Source organism: Fringilla coelebs (genome assembly GCF_963513975.1).
Source record: "Fringilla coelebs genome assembly, chromosome: 6".
NCBI classification, from domain to species: domain Eukaryota; kingdom Metazoa; phylum Chordata; class Aves; order Passeriformes; family Fringillidae; genus Fringilla; species Fringilla coelebs.
In genome coordinates this window covers 21,890,389-21,911,272 of record NC_140034.1, presented here as the reverse complement: position 1 = coordinate 21,911,272, position 20,884 = coordinate 21,890,389, and the positions used below count along the sequence as shown (strand labels likewise).

The window sequence follows — 20,884 nt, the reverse complement described above, 5'->3', positions numbered from 1 at the left end:
GTCCTGCTGGAAGAAGCCCCAAAATTTCTAGAATTCCAGTGAGGCAGGGGAAGGAGGGCAACTTTTTTTTGGTGAAATGCGTGTACATTTGGCTGCTGTCAAGAGCCCAGGTTTATTTTCTGTTGAGTTTGATCATAGATTCAAAGGAGTCCTGGTCAGCCAGCTACCCATTCTAATAGGAGAAAGAGCTGGGTTGTGCAGGCACCTGTGACAGGCACTGACAGAATATGCCTCAGCTTTTCTGCCTCACAGTTACCTAGGGTTTGTAAGGAAATAAAAGGAAATAATAAAGTTTAGCTAAGGTGCATGTACAAAGGTCTCTTGTGTTATATTAGCTTATTTTGTTGATTGTGTTCTTGTGAACTGTTTTTGAAAGACTTGACCTGTGTCACTGCATGTGTTTTTTGGTTACAAGGCTCCGAGAGGAAAGGCACAAGCCAGACTGACCCTGCTAAAGCTTCACAATGAGAAGCAGGCAAGTTTCTCAGTCAAGCCTAGGATTGGGAGGATTAGTAGACTCCATCTTGATGGGGTAAGAGCCTGCACTGTGTTAAGGGTGCTCTTGAGAGCTTGCAGAGAAACGACAAATACCTTTTGATTTGTGGTAGAAGCAGAAGGAATGGTCAATCATACTTTCTGCCCAGTACCAGCCATAGGGAAAGGAAAGAAAAATGTATCTAATTCCTTGTTACTTTTTTCATATGTGGGTCCTCTACAGTGACATAAAGAAATGGAAAATATATAAATTAACCTGTAATGAGTTACATGTTTATACTACTTTATATGCTGCAAATAATGAATGTAGTGATCCAAAGTGCTTAGTGTGGGAAATGTGTTCATTCCCCACCCTTGTCCCACAGAAAAAAAAGTGGTTGAGAAGTGCTCACCCCAGGCCTGTATTGGGCCTGTGAGAGAGTTAGGAATAGGATTTAGATTCCTGCAGATGACTGTTCTGCCAGTACATTCCCTGTCTGGCACTTGAATGGGATGGTGATAATGAGAACACAAATCTCACTCGGTCCCTGATCAGGTCCCTGTGTGCATTCTCTGTGGTTGTCTGGCACTGGCTGCTGGAGTGGCATACATCCTCCTGGGATGCATTGCCTCTTCCTAGACCACTCATCAGTGTGGAACTTTTAGAACTAGCCTGGCAGAGTTTCTAACAAGCTTTGGGTGTTCTTGATGTTGCAAGAGCTCTTTTTAAACCTGGGTTTTTTATATCATCTGTTGTTCCCTTAAAATCTGCCTATGCTGTGATGTCTTCAAAAATTTGTGTTGAAGAAGTGCCTGTTGATAGGATCAGGACTGACTTATGGTGATCTCATGCTTCCTTCTGTCTGTCCACCTGTTGTGTCTCCTTGAAAAGCCTTTGAGATCCTGAACAAATGTTTTGTTGCATTTATGCAAGGTCTAGCAATGAGTTACTTCTGGATTTGTGGCCTGTAGACACTGTTAAGAATAGCAATGAACAACTTACCCTCAGGTGCTGGGTGATTGCTTGAGCTCTTGGCTGGGGACAGTGCTAGCAATGGGTCATTAGGAAAGGAGCAATTAAAACTTGGATTGTCAGGTCTCTGGGGCTGTGGGCGTCAGATCACTAAGTCCTTATCAGATGTTACAGTTGCTGTTTTGTATCTTGGCAGGGTTCATCAGTCATGGCACTAAGAGCCTTGAAATTTGCCTCATTGACAGCAGCTGCTTCTGGCATCTATCTGTATGGAAACAAGTTCCTGGATCCTAATGATTTTGGAGTTGTTCGTGTGGGCCGAGCCATTGCCACAGTAAGTTCTACCATAGCAATGTGCAGGAAGATTCCTAGATGGGTAAGGGAAGTGAAGTTAACAAGAATTTGGGATTTTCTGCATTCCCTGTCTGCATTTTCAGCTGGCTTAGGAAATCAGAATGTCTATGGGGAGCTCTTCAAATTCTTGACACTCTGGGGAGAAAGGAGGTGGAAGCCATGTAAGGGCTACAGCTGTTGTTAGCACATTTTAGAAAGAGAAAAATGGAGATACTGAGAGCTGTGTCTGCTTCCCTGCTTCCCTGGATAGGGTGGGACCTTCAGAGCAAGGGCTCACTTTGGGCCCACATTTTCATCAGCTGCCCTTCAAAGTCAGTCACCCAGGTGCAGTGTCCCGCTGTCTTTTAAGAGTGACTTAGGCCAAGCCCTGTTCTCTGCATATGCCAGTTTTACATTTTGTTATAAGTATCCTGGCTGTGTTGATAAACTAGGGTAACCATTGCACTATGACCCTTGGTATGAGATTTGGGGAGAGAAGGACTAGTGTTTTGAGGATCATTCTCAAAGCAAGGATGGGTGTTTACATACTTCTGAGATTGGAGTGGTTTCCAGATGTGTAAAATGAAGGCTATATCTGCCTAGCATCACTGATATTTCTCATAAAACTGGGAATGGAGACCGCTGCCTTCTCCTTGCCAATGTTCACTGATGAATCCATGAGCAGCCAGGAACATGGAGAGCAGAGACTCTGGAGGGGGTATCAGTCTCCCTGTACCTCACTTGCATTATACATCTGTCACTTCAGGCCACAATATCCATCATTTACAGACCCCCAGTGGTAAGCAGCTGTCTATCTGCATTTTCTGTGACTTTTAAGCACTTTGTTAATGAGTTTTACAAGGAGTTGGCTCCTGAGGGCAGATGCAATAAGAAACAAGCACTGTGGGTTGGCTCAGGTGCCATGTGTGTGCAGCATCATAAACTGTTGTGAAAAATGAATGTTTATTTTGAAAGGGTGAAGGCAGAAACACAAACTGTAATCTTTCCTTCTTACTTAACAAGTGCTAAGCTTCATGCTCTGTCCCTGACCATAAGGTAGTGCTACCTGGTGGCAGGGAGCAGCTCTTTCCCTTTTAAAGTGCAGGAAATTGAGGCATAGAGAGGGAACGCAGCTTCTTGTTGCTGGAGGAGAATCTGTTATTCAGGGTGTTTGAGTTCTCCAATGTGTCCTTGAGTTCTGCCTGCTTGACTAGTGTTTCTCAGTCTTTCTTAAGCCACAGTTTTAGTGGTAATCTACTGTTTAAGACAAAAATAAGTGAGAAGTTCCAGTGATGAGGCTGTGTTGGTCTGTGTTTTGAGTGATGGTAAGAGATTACTTTCCTGAAGAACAGGAAATAGGGGAAAGGAAATATTCTTTGCTTTAGATGGTGGCAAATCACAGACATGCCTTTCATGTTCTCTGCCTTCAGGGAGGTCACAAGTCATTGGCTATGAAGCGCTTCACCGATCCTGCTCTTAAATGCTTTAGAGGGTTCTGCATCCATACCTGCAAGCAGTGATCCCAAAACCAAGTTACCAGTGCTCAGTCTTCTTTAGGTGATGGCAGCATGTGTTTAAATCTGTGTGTATACTTTTAAAAAAGAATGTTCTGTCTCTTTCTGAATTCTCAGTTTCCTCTGGTATGTATGACTGCATGTGTTTGAGTTGCTTCTTTGAGATTCTTTAGTCTTGCTGCACCAATGACCTCTGCCTTCCCTGCTCATTTTTGGACAGTCAGAAGTCAGTTCTCATCTGAGCACAGGCAGCTTGAACTGCTGTCATTCCTTAGTCATGGACCAGGTGAAGCCAATAGAGCAGATGTTTACTTCTAAGAAGCTCAGCTTTGGGATTATTCTTTTTGCAAATGAAAGATAAAACTCTGTAGCAAACAAGTGATTTTGGATATTAGTGACATCTACATAGACCTAAAGTATCTGTCCTTCAAACTAGCCCTGCCCTGGATTCTTACCTGGATGCTTGCTTTTGTCATTGAATCATAGCCAGGCAAAAGCAGACTGTAATGAAGAGACTGCAATTCTTAAGAGCTAATAAGTTCAGCAGCAGCAGACACAAAACTTCAAGACAAGTTACAGTGGGGCAAACAAAACAAAACAAAGGAAAAGCCTGGAGAAAAGAACACATGAGGATCAAGGAACCTGACGTACAACTATGAGACTCTGGACAGGTTTCATTTGAGTTTGTTTTGAGAGATTTGAGTCTGGTTGTATTTTAAGTGTGTTGGTTCAGTAGTTCTTTGCAGACTCCATAAGAAACTTGATGAAGCTCACTAGCAGAAAATTTCTTCTTAAGCCTCTGTTTAGGGGACTGGCTCTTATGTATGGGTAGACAGCTCTTCAGGGGGTACATTGTGCTATTACTTGGTAAGATCTAAGGATGGATTTAGGAACAGTGGAAGAGTATACAGTGTTGAGAATTCATTAATACCAAGCGGGATATTTAACACTGGGCCAGATGTAAGCTCAGTGAAAGTAATCTGGCATTTGTAAAGGGAGGGATTGGTTGATTTTGTATATCTTTTTATAACTCTGAGCTTCAGTCTCACACTGTAACATGAATGACAGCACTAGTCTTGGATGAGAGCAAAGTCAGTGGTGTGGGCAGCGTCACGCTGCAGAGCGTTTCTGTATTCTGGTAAAATTAGAAACTGGCAGAGCCGTTGTGCATTTGCTGTATTCTTTTGAGAGTATACCAGTTGTTTTGGTTATGTGGAAGGAACATTCTGTGCAGTAGCTAGACACTGGGAGGGATTTGGCAATGTCAGAGTTGCTTATCAGGATCATCATAATATTAATTTAGTGTTTAAGATTACAGTGTAATTAGCAACCGCTTAATTAATTCCCTCTTCCTCTGTAATACAGGCCAATCTGTTAGCTGCTTCGTTTTGAGTTGGAGGTGATAATTACCCTTGTGGACCAGAGATAAAATAAGAACCAACTCAAGCCTTGATGCAAGACTGATTCGAACCTCCCTCCACTTCAAAGTTGTTCTTTGAGTTGTAAAGTTGCTTTGAAAAATTTTTCTTCTGTATGGTCTCTGTAACTGTGCAGCTCCTCAGTTCACCAGGTGCAAGAGAGCCTGAAAAGCCAGAAAAAAAAAATTTGCTGTGTTTGGTTTACAATTTGGAAATCAGCAAACATGAGAAACCTAACCTCCACAAGGAGGGAGTGTGTCTGTTTGTTACTGATTCCCAGCTTGGTCCATTCTTGGATGCATTTCTGAGTTTTTGACTTTTTTTCCCTATTGTCAGTTCTGCTGGCTTTGTCTCAAACCAGGTTTACTTCCCTTGCCTCCTTGGCTTTCATGATACATTGACTGTACTTTGTGCCCTTCCTGGACATATTTATGGTGAAAGGTGGGGCTAGTATCCTGTGCCAGAATGGAATGCTACCCCTTCAGTAGGGAGATGTGAAGAAAAGTGCCTTTCAATGGGAGTTACACAAATGGTTCTTCATGGCAAGGATCTTGAAATTCAAATGGCACATTAGTGGACAGGCTCCTCTAGGTGTATGTTCCTTCTCTCCCTCTAAACATGACCTGTATGTTTCTCTCCCATTCACTGATGTCCTGACTGTGGAAAGAGAGGGACTTTAGTGATAGGAACTGTGAAATTCCCTAGATCTATTTTCAGAAATCATGAAGTCACTTAAGAATATAATTCCATTGTCCTTGGCAATGTCTAACTAACAAGCTTGAGCTGGATTCCATTGAGCTGGATCCTGGTTTTGTAGTTGGATACTGAACCCTTTGGCCCCACAGTCCTTTGTGCAGTTGAATATCCCCAAAAGTACTGCTGCTTGTGCTAGTCTGAGTTTTTCTTCAGTCACTGTATTCCCTGCCGAGCCTATACACAGAGCAAGCTGGTTAGGCAGTTTGGAGCTATGAAGCTGTGGGATAACTGATGGGGCACAGAGTCTGGATGACCTCTGTTACTAGCAGCAGACCTTACTGTGGAAGCCCCACACAGCTGACTGAAGATGGGAGTCTGGTGTGCAAGGTGCTGTACAAAGATTAGGAAAATGCTTTGAGCATCTCAAATAGAAGATAGTATAGGAGTGTCAAGTGTTGCTTACATCTAGCTACATATTAATGAGGCCCCTGCACTTCTTTTTATAAGTGTTCATTGAAGTTAAATTATTTTCATTTAATTTATTTATGAGTCTTTTGCCATAGGCTTCACTGTGGAGCCTGAACTTTGAAGCCTAAGGTACATGCATTCTCTTTAACAGAAGTCTTATTGTTTTGATAACTGTAGAGCTTGCTCAGCATTTCTGGTTTCATTTGCAGACAGCAGTTATCACCTATGACTACCTCACCTCTCTTCGGAGTGTCCCGTACGGATCAGAGGAGTATGAATTCCTCAAATCACAGGTAGGTAATAGCACTGAACTACATTCCTTGGAAACTGCAAGGCACAGGTGTGTTGCTGTATTGCTGTCATCTTAATAATTCAATATGCTTTTTATCAGATTGTTAACAGCAATATTAGATTGTAGGAGGATAGAATATAAGAAAATAAAGATAGTGTAGAAAGTAATCTTACCCCTAAGGGGTTGCATCTAGGCCTATTATCAAAGATTTGGAACAGGCCTGACTTTAACAGGCCGCAGCTGTAACCAATGAGAAGAAGAGTGCTATAAAAGAGTGGGTTGGCTGTTTGAGAAGGGACCTGGAGTTAGCTGGCTGTTTTGTGAAGAAAAAAGAGTTAGTGCTCAGAGGAGCAGCTCACCAGAAAACACCAAGGCGGTATGACACTCTCACAATAAGGAGACAACATTATGGAACCCCCTGCAATAAGATGACAACATTAGATAACATCCCCATATTAGGACTTGCATTGCCCAATGGAGAAGATCCGTTGTCAAAGGTAGCTCTATGCCTTAAGCCCAGTAGAGACTCGAGTCCTTGGTGTATGCATTTGGGCTCTGCTGCCAGATCTCTGCTGCCCGGACTGGTTGTGTGGTGGTCAGCTGCTGAGAGTGGCCTGGTGGTGCTTTCTTACTCTGCATCTTGTTTGGTAATGGCCATAACGTGAAGGCTGACTGATTTAAGTAAAAGGAGCGTGTTGAAAAGGAAATAACAGAGATGAATCTAACTTGCAGATCTCTGAGGAAATGAGAATTTTGCAAAGTAGTGCACATCTCATTGCAAGACATGTTGTGTTTTGATATCAGTAATTATCATTAATTACTTAACAATAAGCAATTAAAATAACAATAGCAAAAGCATTTCTAGTGAGAAGGAAGACAAGCACCCCCACTGCTTCTCTCAAGTCTTGTGCCGCATCTTTCATCCAGCCCGTAACACTATAGTTCATTGAGCTGTGGATGACACTTGGTTTTAGTTGCATGCTTTGGAGTGGGAAGTACAGCTTGTGCCAAATTAGGCCAGTCTACATAGTGTGTTTGAAGTAAGGTCTTTAGCCTAATTTTTCTTCTTGGTGCATACTGCTGATAGTGCCAAAAGGTCTGAATCTGGCTTTTATGCCTCTGTCTCCAGGGCTGGGGTGCAGGTGCATATATGTCTGTCATGTGCTTGCAGGTGGGAGTGGAAAAACACTTTTTTCAGTGGATCTCTTCCTGGTACTCTGCATACTGGTGATGCTACTCCAGTGAAAATAATGCTTAACTTGTTCTCCATGGATTCCCAGTGAGACATTAAACTGGGGTCTCTAAATTACCCTTGGCCTTGCATGAGAGATGGCCAGCTGGGAAGGTTCAGTGGCAGCACCAGTGCCTGAGCCTACTGGGGCCAAACAGGAACATAGTCATAAGGAAACAGTTAAATGCAAAGCAGATTGAGAAGGAAATGGGCTCCCCAGGGACTTTTAGCCAGGTTCCTGCTTAGCTCCAAGGAATTATCTTCAATTTTACTATATATTTCTGTCCCTTGTGGACCAGTTTTGATGCTAATACTCTAAGCTCCTCAGTTCCCAGCTTTTTTTTTTATGGCTAGCATATGGTCCATACTGTTGTCAAAGTTTTACTACTTTCCATGAGGTGGCAAGCAGTAGATGGGAATTCACAGGTGTCGTGAGGTTAGTTTGCCTCTCCCTGGATGTCCTGTCAGCTAGGAGATATGAGAATCCACTTGCCAGATGGCGCACATTGCTGTCCCTCAGCAACAGCCATTTTTCATTCCTGCCCCTGCCTGAGGCAGAGTTGAACCTCCTTATGTGCTTGGGCTTTATGTCCTCCCCAATGGTTGCTTCATTTCTCCCCTGATGGCTCAACCACATTAGAAATTCAATATTTTCCCCTAAGTTAGGGGTCCTTTCCTGGTGTGTGGGCCCTTTTCCTGCATCTGGTGGTATTGCCAGTGTACTGATGTCAAGGGCAGTTGTCAGTGCTTGGCTCCAAGACATCATATGTCTGTGGGTCTAGTGTCAGGAGTATTAGGGGAGCTATGACCTCTCTTCATTTCATGTCTGTTTCATTAAATGATTCTGGACATCTTTGCACACGCAAGCTTGGACATTTCATTTCTACTCCTGCTTGCACTGGGCCAGAGGAAGAAGGAGGGCAGCCTACTCAGTGCCATTTCCTTACCTATTGTTTTCTTAACAAATCATTTTATTCTATAGAAGGCTACATTTCTCTGACATTATTCTGCCTCGATGAATGCTGGCCCTTCACAATGTTTGTCTCCTCAGTACCAAGTCAGCCTACTATGGGACATTTCCAGTGGTGTTCCTCTCAGTGTAGCATCTGAATATCTTGGCTGATACTTCTTCATTGCTGACATCAATTTCTGTTGATTCTGCTGTCAGTCAGGAGGTGTGTCACAACATGCAGTTTGTTCAAGGGCTGGTATCAATGGAATTCTGTGTTGTCAGTGTAGTAAGAGGGTCAGTTGTCTTTGGTTTGGGCAGATTTTGGCACAAGTTGGCACAGTTGAAAATCTTGAGCAGGACATCTTTTTGTTGTTTTCCTCTGTAATACAAAAGATTGCGGCTGTGAATTTTGTTTTTTTTTTTGTAATGAAGAGAAGACAGCAAGGAGAAACCTTGACCACAGGTCCTTTATCTCAGAAGACAGTGGGAATCCATTCTTGAATTAACTTTGTTGGCTACAAAATTGCTTTGTCAGGGGCAAGCCATTTGGGAAGGTTAATTAAATGTCCTCCTTTTGAGAGCAGAATGAGGATTTTTTTGTCATTCAAACTTATGGTTATTGGGCGTCAGTACCTGGGCAAATATTTGGAAAGTATAACCTTGTGCCATCATTATACAGAATACAATTTCTTGCTCCTTGGATGCTCTTCCTGGCTTTGCTACGTTTACTTCTCACAGTGGAGTGGGTATTTTCAAAATGAGTTTTATCTCACCGTGAAGTTGCACAGTGGAACGATCTTGGAAAGAAGCGGAACGAATGTATATGTTGTGTGTTTTCAAAAATAATCTACAGTTTCTGGATAGCTCAGACCAATGAAATAGCCTGTGTCTTTGGACTTCCATTGTGATTCAGTAACAGCATGTGCCTTAAATATTAAGTGATGTCCTAAAATAGTTTCTTCCTGATCGAAGTGGACTGCATCTGCAGAGAGAAGTCCTCAGAAACTCTCCATGGCATTCCTTCAAAAAGGCAGCTGTGAATGGGGACTGTGGGCTGTTCTCCACCAGCCAGTGTGTGCAGTGGTGGGTCTACTTGTGCTTCAGTCTCTGATGAACTGAGGTGAGAAACAAATTAACTTTCCTATGGGACACAAAATAGCCATTAGGTGGCAGTGACTTTCTGTCACCAAACTAAATGGGAACCAGTAACAGAGATTAAGAGCTTCAGAGCCCATCCACAATCCCTGAGTTGATCATGTTTGGTTGCCCTATTATGTGCTTCCCATGATATCTCTTCATCTAAAAGGCATGGTCAACACTAATGCAATCTAAAAAAGCTACTATCAGGGCCAGCTGGTGGCTTGATGACTCTGCATTTGAGCACTGCTGTCGAGCAAACTTCCTGCCAACACATAAAGCATGAAAGCTTTGCACTGAAAACATAACAAACTGTAAAATAAATCTTGTGTGACACTTTCTTTTCCTCCTTGTGCTTTCTGGAGTGGTGTCAGCTGAATGCTCTGGCCATAACATCTCTAGGCTTTAATTTTGTAGCATTGAAAAGGTCCATTTTTTGTGGGATCTGTGCCTATGAAACTATAGGTTCTTCAGTCATCTGCAGTGATTTATTCAGAGAAATGGCCCATCTACTGTGACATTTTTGAAGGAGGAAGAAGGAGGGAAATGAGGGAAAGGAGGCAGTTCCTCATGTATTTCATGTTTTTTTCCTGGCTGTGCATGCTTGTCCCTGAAGTGCTTTGCTCCGGAGCATAAGTGTGAATTGTCATGCACTCAGCTTGTCTGAGCCGTCTTCTCTCAGCTTCCCAGAAGGAGTGACACAATATGCCTGGGGAGCATTTAGCTCTCTCTCCTCCAGGTGGGGCTATCCCTTTTCAGTTGAATCCCTGAGGACGTCATCACATTGCTTCTTTAGAGCTGCTGGAGGGGTACATAGGAGCAAGAGTAGTGTCTGAAGAACATCTCATCTGGTAGAATGGGGAAACCATTAGGAAGCCCTAGGAGGATGTAGGCTGCAAGGAGCTTGCATAATAAGAAACATTATAAAAGGAAAAAATGAAAAGTGAAGAAATAATCAGGTTTTATATAGTGTTTGACTATGCCTTGTGTCCCAGTGTGACATGAACACTCAGCAGTGCAAAGTCAAGAGGTATGGCAAGAGATGGTATTTTCTCTGAAGAGCTCATGGTCATAGTTGATTTGCCTAGATTTTCACCCTAGATGTGAGTGGTGCAAATACATGCAAACATGTGATTTCTTAGAGGTCTTTGTAAAGAGGGAAGGAGACAAACAGCAGACTGTAAGTCACTTAACACTGATCTCACTGATGTTGGATCAGGCCCTGATTAGGGATGTTTTCTTAATGAAGGACTGTGTGGCCTTGAACCACTGGCCAGTTTATATGGTTCCCAGAACATAGAAACAGAATATTCTGAGTTGGAAGGGACCCACAGAGATCATTGAGTCCAACTTTAAAGGAAATGGCCCATATGGTTGTTGGAGGCCACCTGTAAAATCAGTAGAGCTGACAGGTAGCCAGTACTTAATCTATTCTAAGAACAGGAAGACAGCTGGCTTGAGAGTAAAAATAATCTTATCTGAGGCTAGGAAAAATAGATACCTAAAAGTTTTGTTGGGGATAGAGATGTGTACTTGCCATGTCAAAGTGGGCTTCTAACTGTTGTTTTGTTTGCCCTTTGAGTCCTTAGCAAGACCCATCTTGTGGATTCTGGTCACTTTTCTGAGGTTCTTATAGTTAGCTTGCAGTGAAACACTATCTTGAAAGCCTTCAGATTAGGATTAAAAATGAGATGTAAAATCAGGGGTGAAGGGAATAGGTGGCATGCAGAGGATATTTCATGTATCAGTCCAGGTTGGAATTTCAGAGCAGCACTAAATATTGTAGATTTGCTCTGCTAAAGCAGTGACCTTATCACATTCTCCCCAAAGTGGATCTGATAAAAGAATATGCTGGAGGGCAGCTCACAATTACCTTACCTGTCAAGAAAGTGATTTCATTTAGCTAGTTAAGTCAGTGGTGAGGGAATTGTTGTAGTGGGTGGTGTTGTGCAAACACTCCTCTGGACTTGTTTGTAATGTGGGAGGCATCTTAATAGGTTCCAGGCAAATCCTTTTAACATATGTGGGGGCTACACTGTTTGCATACTTGAGGAAAGGGTGTTTCTGAAAGGAACTGCTGTATTCTTCCATCTGGTGTCCTAGGGCCAGACAGGGCACTTGTCAGGCCTGAGGAAGGCCTGTGGACTAGGAAAAAAAGGAAGCTATATTTCTCTTGCACTAGATGATTTAGTTCTAGGAGTAAACAAAAAAGTATTGTTCAATGTCAGGTTTTAAAGCTACTCCTTGCTTTATTTACTAGTGTTCAGGTGCTCTGCCTAGAAATGTGCATTTTTGTACATCTGGAGAGGCTCATCTGCTTGCCTGTAGACATATGGCAGTTTGTTCAGGTGGGAGTCCTTATAATAAAGTAGCCATTTTTGGAACAGAGTCAAAGTTTCAAAGATGGCTTTGTAAGAGTTAATCCAAGATGGTAATCATATTCACTGCTACACTAGTTAAGCTTACTTTTGGTCCTGTAGAACTGGTTCGGGGTGTCTTTATTTTTGTTGGGTTTTTTGTTTACTGGTATCTTTTTTGGCTTGAGAGTTCTGTCTCAGTGGCTGCAAGTTCTGCTGATGGTGCACCATTCAAGGCAGCTTGCTGCTCCTTCCTCTGCAGTAGCATCATTTTGGCAGGTCTGACACCAGTAACAACTTGTTTTTGTCAGTGTACTGAGCCAATGTGACATGGAAGAGGACCACAGCCAGCAGATAAACAAGGGTTGTCTTTATAAAACCTCCACACTGTTCCGAGCTCCACTTTAACAAAGAATTTGCATGTGAGCTTGCACATACGTGAAACTGCCCAGTATTTTACGAAATGCCTTCTGCCAATCCTGAATCCATTTACTATGTTGATAGTTTTGCTGAATTTAGAGGTAAATTCACTGAAAAGGTCACTAGCAGAATTGCTTTTCAAAAAAAGCTCCATCTCTTAAAATGTCTTTACTGCCTGTGCAGTCTTTGTTTGAAAATGTATTCATTTTGAGTTGCCTGTGAACTCTGTAACTGTGCAGCCTGTTTGTTATTGTAGGGCTTTTCTGAACACAAGTTGTTTTTTACAGAACTGCTGAAGGGCAGCAGGTTTTGTTTATCGTAGGACTGTTGTGTGAAGAGAAGTAGGGAAGATAAGCTTTTCTCCCTCGGGGCCTTTCCTTTGCATTCACAGTCAGGCAGCACAGACAGGCGTTTCCAGAGCTCAGCAGGAGCTTTTTCATCTCTGCAATGCCCTGGTATTGGCTGTTCTCTCTTCTTCCTCTCCAGGACAACATCCCTGCTTCTATTTCTTGTAGTAAGCTGAGGTTTTTCTGTGTCAGTCTGAATTGGGAGTTACTCCATGCCAATATACAGAATGGTGATCCTTGGCTGGGGAATGTTATATTGAAATCCTGAGTGATGGGGATTGAGAAACAGCAAGGCTGTTAGCTGGAACTGCACTTTCTTCATTCTGAGCTGGTGCTTGTTCAGGACTGTGTGCTTGAAGACAAGAGGTGACTGTAATCTGATGAGCTCCCAAGAGCAATACCAGCTCCTGCCACCCTGACTGGCAGGGTTGTATCCTCTGCAACTTCCTTGACTTCCAGTCTTCCCAAAGTGGACTGAATCTGTACCAGAAGTGAAGGTGATGTTTGATTCTTTTAAACCTATGTTTTGATTTTAGAGTTAACAAGTGTTTGGTAATGTGGTTAAGTACTGAACAAAATGCACACAGAAGCAGCTTCATGCATGTATCTCTCCTGGTGTATCCCCATCTGAATGCATGCAGCTTCCCACAGTGGCCCTACACAGCTGAGCTCTCTGTTCACTTCTACTGCCATCCTGTACTAGGCCTGAACCAGCTTCTTGCCTGCTCCAGCTTTGCCCTTACCTCTTCCCAGTGATGCCTCAGCCCTGGCTGCCACCTCCCTGGCCTCTGCCCTGGTGGCAGATGGGATATAGGCTTAGCCCACCTAGCCTTGCATTCCTTGGTAATTCATGTGGGGAAGATTTGCTGCAATCCTAATTTTCTGAGAATTGAGACCCAAGTGCTGGGATGATAAATTTCCAAACCCAGACAGGACAGCTCTCCCAGTCTGTGGCTTTGCACACTTGTGTCAATGGCAGCCAAACCAGCAGCTTTCCCCTTCCCAGTCCCCCTCTGGAGTAGGATTCCTGGCTTTGGCACAATTTGGTCCTCATCTGAGAAGATGAGCTCCACAGTGTGTGTGCCTTAGTTTCATTCTTCTGAATCTCACTCCAGAGACAGTAGGATGTCAGGCTTCACAATATGCTGAAATCGAATGAGCTAACTTCCCAAGGAACTCTGCCATTTACAAATAGCCTAAAAACCCACTGTATTTCCTATTAGTATGGATGGAGTGAAGCAACTAATGCAGACATGTGAATTTTGTTTGAAGGATACTGCATTTAAATGAAGTAACAATAAAGAGGTCAAGCTCTGTCCTTTTGCAAAATCTTTGAAATGGTGGGATATGTGGGTATCTAATAAAGGAAAGTTCCTTTAAATAGTGCTCACTGCTTATAATTGTTGGACTTATGTGTAGTAAATTAAAGAAGCAATGTATTGATAAGACCATTTACCCACAGGACCCCCATCCCAGTGACAGATGCCTCTCTTTCCACCTGCATTGCTTAACGAATTTTTTCTCAAGAGGGGAAATGAATTCTCAATAGCAACGTGCCTAGTAATTACCCACACTGTAATTCTGATGTGCAGTGCTGTCACCCACCATTAGGTGGGAGTGGAAAAGGCACTGCATTTTGTTGATGGTTGAACATTTGTTTTCCTCATCATTTTGACACCAGAGGTAATTGCCATTCCTGAAATATTCTCTTGCTACCATTACAAAGCAACTGTTAGGGACAAACTAATTATGAAGAATCTTGTTATGACAGATTAATAGGCCAACAGAGGGGATTTCTTTTTTTTCTTTCAGGCAACTGAGTAGCAAAATCTAACAGCTCCCATATAACTGCTTGAAACACATGCTTCTCTGTAAGCCAACAGATTTTTTCTTGGAGATGGGAGATTTGAAATACTAGGACTAGAGTGCAGAATGGGTTTCCAAGCTTGCTTTTATTGAGCTTTTGGTTTCCCAACATTATGTGCCAAAATGATCTAGGGCAGGGGCATTGCCATATGGAGGGGAGGTCTTCATGGTTGGTATTGGACCAATGCCTTCTATCTTGGTTGTGGTTGAGCAGCATCATCAAGGCTTGAAGTGAAGAATGCTGGACTTGTGAATTTTATGGATTTTAGAACAAGACACAAAGTCATTATCTGGACTGCTTTATTGCCACTAGGGGTTTTCTGTGTCAGGGAGGCCAAACTGATGTGCTGGTTGAATTCCAAGTGGCCAGTGTGCTTGTGTCCCTCAGGAAATTCCAGACTACCTGCTCCAAATTATTCTTATGGTATACACTCTGGGAGTTATTGTGATGTGGCCCAAACATGTCTGCTTTCCTGTAGTAGAGGGGACTGTCGCACCTTGCCTCCCTGTGACTGAACCATTCTGTGAATGCTCAGATGAGGAGGACTTTGAAATATTTATAGTTCTCATTGCTGTCTTTAAAAGCTCACACAGTGTATGAATAATTTGGACAGCAATCCATGTAGACTTGGTAATTGTACTTTCAAAGGCGCAGTCAGGCAGTCTCGTGGCTGACTGGCTACTATGGGTACTAGTGGATGCCAGGTGCTGATGAGCAAGCCATTAAGAGGGAGCCAATTATAGACTTCAAAATAGAAATCATATAGATTTAAAGAAGCTCCTGGATGGGGTCTGTTCATGTTCTCAGCTTTGCCTTGATGTCTCCCTCAAGTTGTCATTGCAACTACAGATCAAAGGATCTCTGTAGTTGGAACTGAGTCCCCTCTTCCCATCTCCAGCCAAGTGTTTGTCCCTGCAGCACTCTGTCCAGAAAAGGAGCAAATCTTCAGAGGTAATCAATGCACAGCCCCCATTCATGCCATGATCTCCTTAATGAGAGAGTAGGGAAGCTCCATTCTTTCCAGAAACTGAACCAAGACAATGTTTATGTCATTTTCTATCTTCTCCTGCCTGCTGATGTGAACTCTCAGTAACTTCATTCTTATGGGATCTCTGTGTGGAGTATGTAAATGCTTTAATATTATATATTTGAGGCTAGAAGTCATGGATCGTATTAGTTTTGGATTATTAGCAAGTGCTTTAATTTCTTTGCTTCATGTCCATCTTGTGTTGTGCAAATTCTTAAATGTCCTTTTTTTTTTTGCCATGCAAATGTTGTCTTTGGGAACATACACAGTGATTGTACTTGGCCAGCAAGATCTGATTCTTTGGAGGATCTTTGTCAGTATTGTCATTCTGTCAGGTTTTGTACCAGTATCTTTTCTCTTGAGTTTACTATTTGCCTTCTAGCCAAGGTTTGACATTGGCTATCTTGACTAGCCTGTTGATGGAGAAATGTTGAATATCTAGTTTTACATAAAGATGATCTCAGCTTTATGCTCTTCACAACCTTGGTGAGCCACAGCCAAGTGCAGGGGAGGCATGGACAATATTGTTCATTGTGATACCAGCTGTCGTAAAGGCACTTGCCTGTGATACTGCTGGAGGCAATTCCTTCTGCTTTTTGTGGGAGCAAAAGTAATCTACTCTGGGTAACATGTGGCCTCACCTGGGCTTTCCTTTTGTTCATCTCAGTTTGGTGCCATGTCAGATATTTGTGTTTTACTTCATTAAATTGCTATCTCATGCCATGTTGCAGTGGCGCTCTCATAGTCAATATAGGTGCTCTCTCTTCCTTGTGTTCCTAGCAGCCAAAAGGATTCAGTAACCCAAATGACCTTCACTGGCACCCACATAAGCCAAATTCTGCTTCTACTGACACCTGCAGAAACCTATTGTTTTCAGTGAAAGACTGACTGCAAGAAAGGATTGGACCTTCTAATTGCAGTTTAACAAGTCTATTGTGTATGAATCAAAGAGACACCAGCTCAGTCTTCCATACTGGTGACATTGATGGGACGCTAATAGACACCAGCTGCCTTTCTTGGTGAGGAGCTGTGTGGTGTCAACTAGATGAAAAAGCTGGAGGTATTTATATATATTTTTTTTTCACTGAAGTCAGCAACTCTGACGGATACCCAGAAGGGAATAGACCTGCTGAGTAATAAAAGGACATTCCTTGTGTTTTTTTTTTTTTTTTTAAAGATAGGCGCTTTTTTCCACATAGAACCGCACTTTGCCATTGGTGATGACTTACTGGCACTGCAGCCACTTTCTCTGTTGGATGTGGTGCTATGACAGTCACTGCAGGTTTTTGGAATTGACAGCGTAATCCCATGGTTGTTATCTTTCCTGACTTCCTCGTCAATCCAATTTAATCACTTGTAGGTATTTCATGTGTTACTGTCTCTTTCCTCTTCAGGCATCCTGTTCCTGTGGGACGAGGTCTGTGCTTTAAAGGTCAGAGCTTCTCAGATTAAAGAAGGGGGAAGGAATCTGCCTCTGTCATTTTGGTAAGGGGCTGTATTCTCTTTAGAGCCACTGCAATAAAAACCCTTCTTTCTGGGGTCAGTCACCAAGGTGAATGCTGGTATGTCTGCATGGCTGTAAGAGAGGGAGCAGGCTTGCTCTGCTCCCCTGGCTGTTAGAGTGACCTGCCAGGAGAGAAGTTACATATGTACAAGGGGGAGAAGCTGCTGTTGCACGATTTAATTGCCTGACATTGACTCAGATAGGTCCTGACGGGAGGTCAGCTGTGACGTGCAGCTGGTAGGGTGGGATTCGACTGCTGGGAAGAGAAAAATGCCAGCCCAGATTCTTCAGCGTTGACAAAGTGGATGTGATGATTTCTCCCCTCCAGCTGCAGCAGCTGCCTCTGTGCTTCCTACTTTTCTGCACACCCACAGTAGGAGAGCAGACTCTGAAGCTACCCTGTCTGGACCCTCAGCTGAACTACAGAGACTTAGCTGAGCTTTCTCAATGGTGCTTGGGCCATCCTTCCTCATAAAACTTACCTTTCAGCATGCCTTTCAGTCTGTCTTCTGCTTGTTGCGGCTTCCTGTGGAGTTCATGGCTTTTCCCGCTCTATTTTATTGCAGGATTGAGTGTGGGAAGTCAGGGAAGAGGCTGTCATATCTCCATCTTGGATCCTGCTGCTAGGATTCTTCACTTAGCTTTGAAAGTGTAGCTGAATCTGTATGAGTTTGAGTGACAGCTAATGACTACTGTGGCCTTGTTTGAGCTCTTGCCCCCCCATGGTCCAAGACCAGCCCTCACTTTCCGGGCCACTGCCTTGACACAGTCTTCTTACATGGAAATTGCTGTCTGGGGAGTGTTCTCCCTTCCGGTCGTTTTTACTGCACATCTTCATCTCTTGCTATTCCATCAATAGTATGTGCTTTCTGCAGGGTGTGTCAGTAGCTCCTGTTTAGGGGAGGCTTCTGAGTGTAATTCACGGCTTAGTTGATACTGTTGCTTACAGCAACTGGAAACAGGGTTTCCTAGGACTGATGGGATGGTGTGAGAGCCCCCCGCAGCTAAACACAAATGTAAATAACGTGGTATCTACAGTTTTCACTGGCATCACTTATGGTTTGAGGGATGCCAGTGAAGCTGAAGTGAATTAATTTTGTTAGCCAGATTTTGAGAGGTGCTGTGTCAAATTTATTATCATTTCACCTGCCTCCGTGGAGCTGCAGGCTGTGATCAATGGATCAAGACATGTGCCTCATTTCATTGTGGCTTCTGTGAATGTCTCCGTGCCTTCTGCAGACATGCTGTTGAATTACTTTCTATCCTCCTTGGGTCCTCTGCAATGAAGCACAGGACAGATGTATTTGTATATCAGCTGTCAGGACAATAAGGCACTGAATGCACTTTTATGAACCTGCTGTCTTTGCAAGTACTATATGTTTGTGTATACATGGGTCTGAACCTTCTGTCTTGGGCAAATCTGCTCTGACCTTATTTTCATGTGTAAGTAACCATTCACGATAATGTATGTGCCCCACAAAAGAGCCTGTGTGAAGGACCTCTTGAATAGTCACAGGGTAAAACAGCCTCAAGAGCAGAACCTTGTTTACTGGAGTTAAAGTCTGTGGGTGTAGGGAACTCGACGCTCAGATTCCTACTATAGACACAGAAGTTCTACAGCACAGTTACTTTAGCATGTTATTTTCCCTTTGTCTCTGACCAGCCCTTCCCTTTCCCTGGCTCAGGAGACGTACATAGAACAGTGCATTATGTCACAGGGGTGTCTAGAGGGGAAACAGCTGCTCACTTCAGATTTTTATCCTGAACTGCCCCACAGATAACTAATTGCAGCTCAGTTGCTTCTATTAGCTATTTACCTAAAATTGAGCTGGCTAATGAAAATGTTTCTAATTAATACGAGGCAGATTAAAACTCATTACAGCAAGGTCGTCAGTAATGAGAGATAATCAGAGCACAAATGACCGAGCTTGGAGTAAAATGAAGATGGAACACAAGCAGGCAATCGGTGTTGGTTGTGCCTGCACCAGCCAGCAAGGGCAGGGTTCAGCAAGGTGACTGCTGGTGCTCTGCCCTGCTGTTGAGAAACTCTGCTTTCTGCTCTCCAGAGCAGCTTGAGGAGCGACTGGCCAAAGAGGTGGACCTCAATATAGTGTAAAAATGTTTTCTGAACCAAGTGGCATCTCATACTAGTGGGTTGTTGCTAGGCCAGCCTTTAGTCACCTATATGAACCAAGTTGTGAACAGGGGTTTTAGCAGGAAGGCTTGGGAGTATATGTGGTACAGGTGGGGTGTCAGCACTTCTGTGCGCTTGTATGTGGAAAGTCAGAGTCCTGATGGCTCAGAAGGTGTGAGCTTGCATATCTGTTCAGTTTAAAATGTGTTTGCCTTGGTTTGGAAGAGTCTGTTGTGATCTCCAGGGAAGTTTTGCATGAATAATGAAATACTTGCTTTCATTTCAGCTACCTGTCGCTCTACTGATACAAGGCCACAACATCAACATTAGATTTCAGCTGTCTGTAGGCCTACTGTCTATATTCCATTAGTACTGAGTTTACTGGCCATCCTACTAGTTGTGTGACTCCTTGTTTCTGTGTTTATGTGACTGAGAAGCTAAGAAGTTGCCACTTTAGTCAGGGGGATCATCTCCATCCTTAATAATTTCCAAACTAGTAAGCTTTCTTTCTCACTTCCTTTCTGTCCCACTGGCAACCAACTATTGTGCCTGAATTTCTGAAGGATCGTACTATGGTAAACATAACTCATACAAATAACGAATTATTAGGTAGTGAGGTACATTGCACCAGGACTTATTCCAATTCCAAAGGCATGAATCTATCCATCATCAGCAGTATGATCAGTTAGTGTTGGTATAAGGAAGCATTTGAATGGCAAATATCTAGTGTGACTAGGAATGAGCTTTCATAAAAGGTAAGTAGGAAAGATAATGCAAAAAGCAGGCAATAACAATCCATTTAGAGTTGTGTGTCTTCCTGCAGCATCCTTGCTGCCAGTCAGTTTGATTACCAGGCTGCTAGTGTCAGTGAAGGCTGTAGTAGTTTGTATTTACTGTATGCTTATTCAGATTAGTGGAAAGAGGAGATATCAGCCCCTTAGACAGAACTACACTGTCACTGAAATGGGTTCTGTGTTTTGTATTGCTGTTTTTAAAGCACCCAAGTACCCTATTCACATCACCAGTAGCTGTATCCTCCCTAGGCATCTTTACAGATCTTTTGGTGTGGCCACTGATTTCAGTTTCTCAGTGTGTTAAATTGAAGTGGACATCTTTTCATTTTTCTCTGGTTTGTGCTGTCCTGGGTAATCTAAAGCTGTTTCTACAGTTCTACTAGTCTTGTGCATATGGCCCTGTCATTATTGGGGGTGTAAGAGAAAAGGACTATGACCAGATTTCTTTCCTATGTTCTCTGACATGTCTTTTCTCCCTACCCAACTGTGTTTTGGAGATACCCACCACAGAGGTGATGACATCCTTTTTTCCCTCTGTAGGGAGTCCAAAGGACAGCCTGGCTCTTCCAGTCCAGTCTCCTACTGCATTTCTGGAAGAGTGTTCTTGTCCAGGATGGCTGATAGCATATATGCTTGGGATGCTTCCACCCACTGTATGCCACAAGTTTCTTCCCAGCATCCCAAAGGCTTACTAGAAAGACCATAAGCAGCAGTTCTGTTCTGTGGAAGGAAGCAAGAGTTCATCACCAATGTCACAAGTCCTTTGAATGACAGGTAATTTAGTGAATATGGAAGATTCTTGGAAACAGGTTGACCTCAACAGAAGATTTAACCAGAATTTGGGAGCTGGACACACCAAATAGGTTCTCTAAAGGTTTTAATAATGCACCCTGTTTGCATTCTCTCATTGTGGCCAGACAGTAGGGTAATTTTTATCTTGATGCCT

General features: G+C 43.1%; 1 protein-coding gene across 4 annotated transcripts in view; it reads left to right on the top strand.

Moving 5' to 3' along the window:
- The window catches only part of ADCK1 (aarF domain containing kinase 1), a 71,511-nt gene that overhangs the window by 1,241 nt on the left and 49,386 nt on the right, over positions 1 to 20,884 (top strand). For 3 of the 4 annotated variants that reach the window (XR_014616217.1, XM_084207484.1, XM_084207482.1), the window contains exons 2-3: positions 1,644 to 1,781; positions 6,086 to 6,169. Coding sequence is in view for 3 of the 4 variants with exons in the window: in XM_084207484.1 (XP_084063610.1) it covers positions 1,656 to 1,781; positions 6,086 to 6,169 (210 nt within the window). In the remaining variant the exon portion in view is untranslated. Of the gene's footprint in view, positions 1 to 415; positions 533 to 1,643; positions 1,782 to 6,085; positions 6,170 to 20,884 lie in introns of all 4 variants that reach the window. The other variant, XM_084207483.1, reaches the window with a different exon arrangement.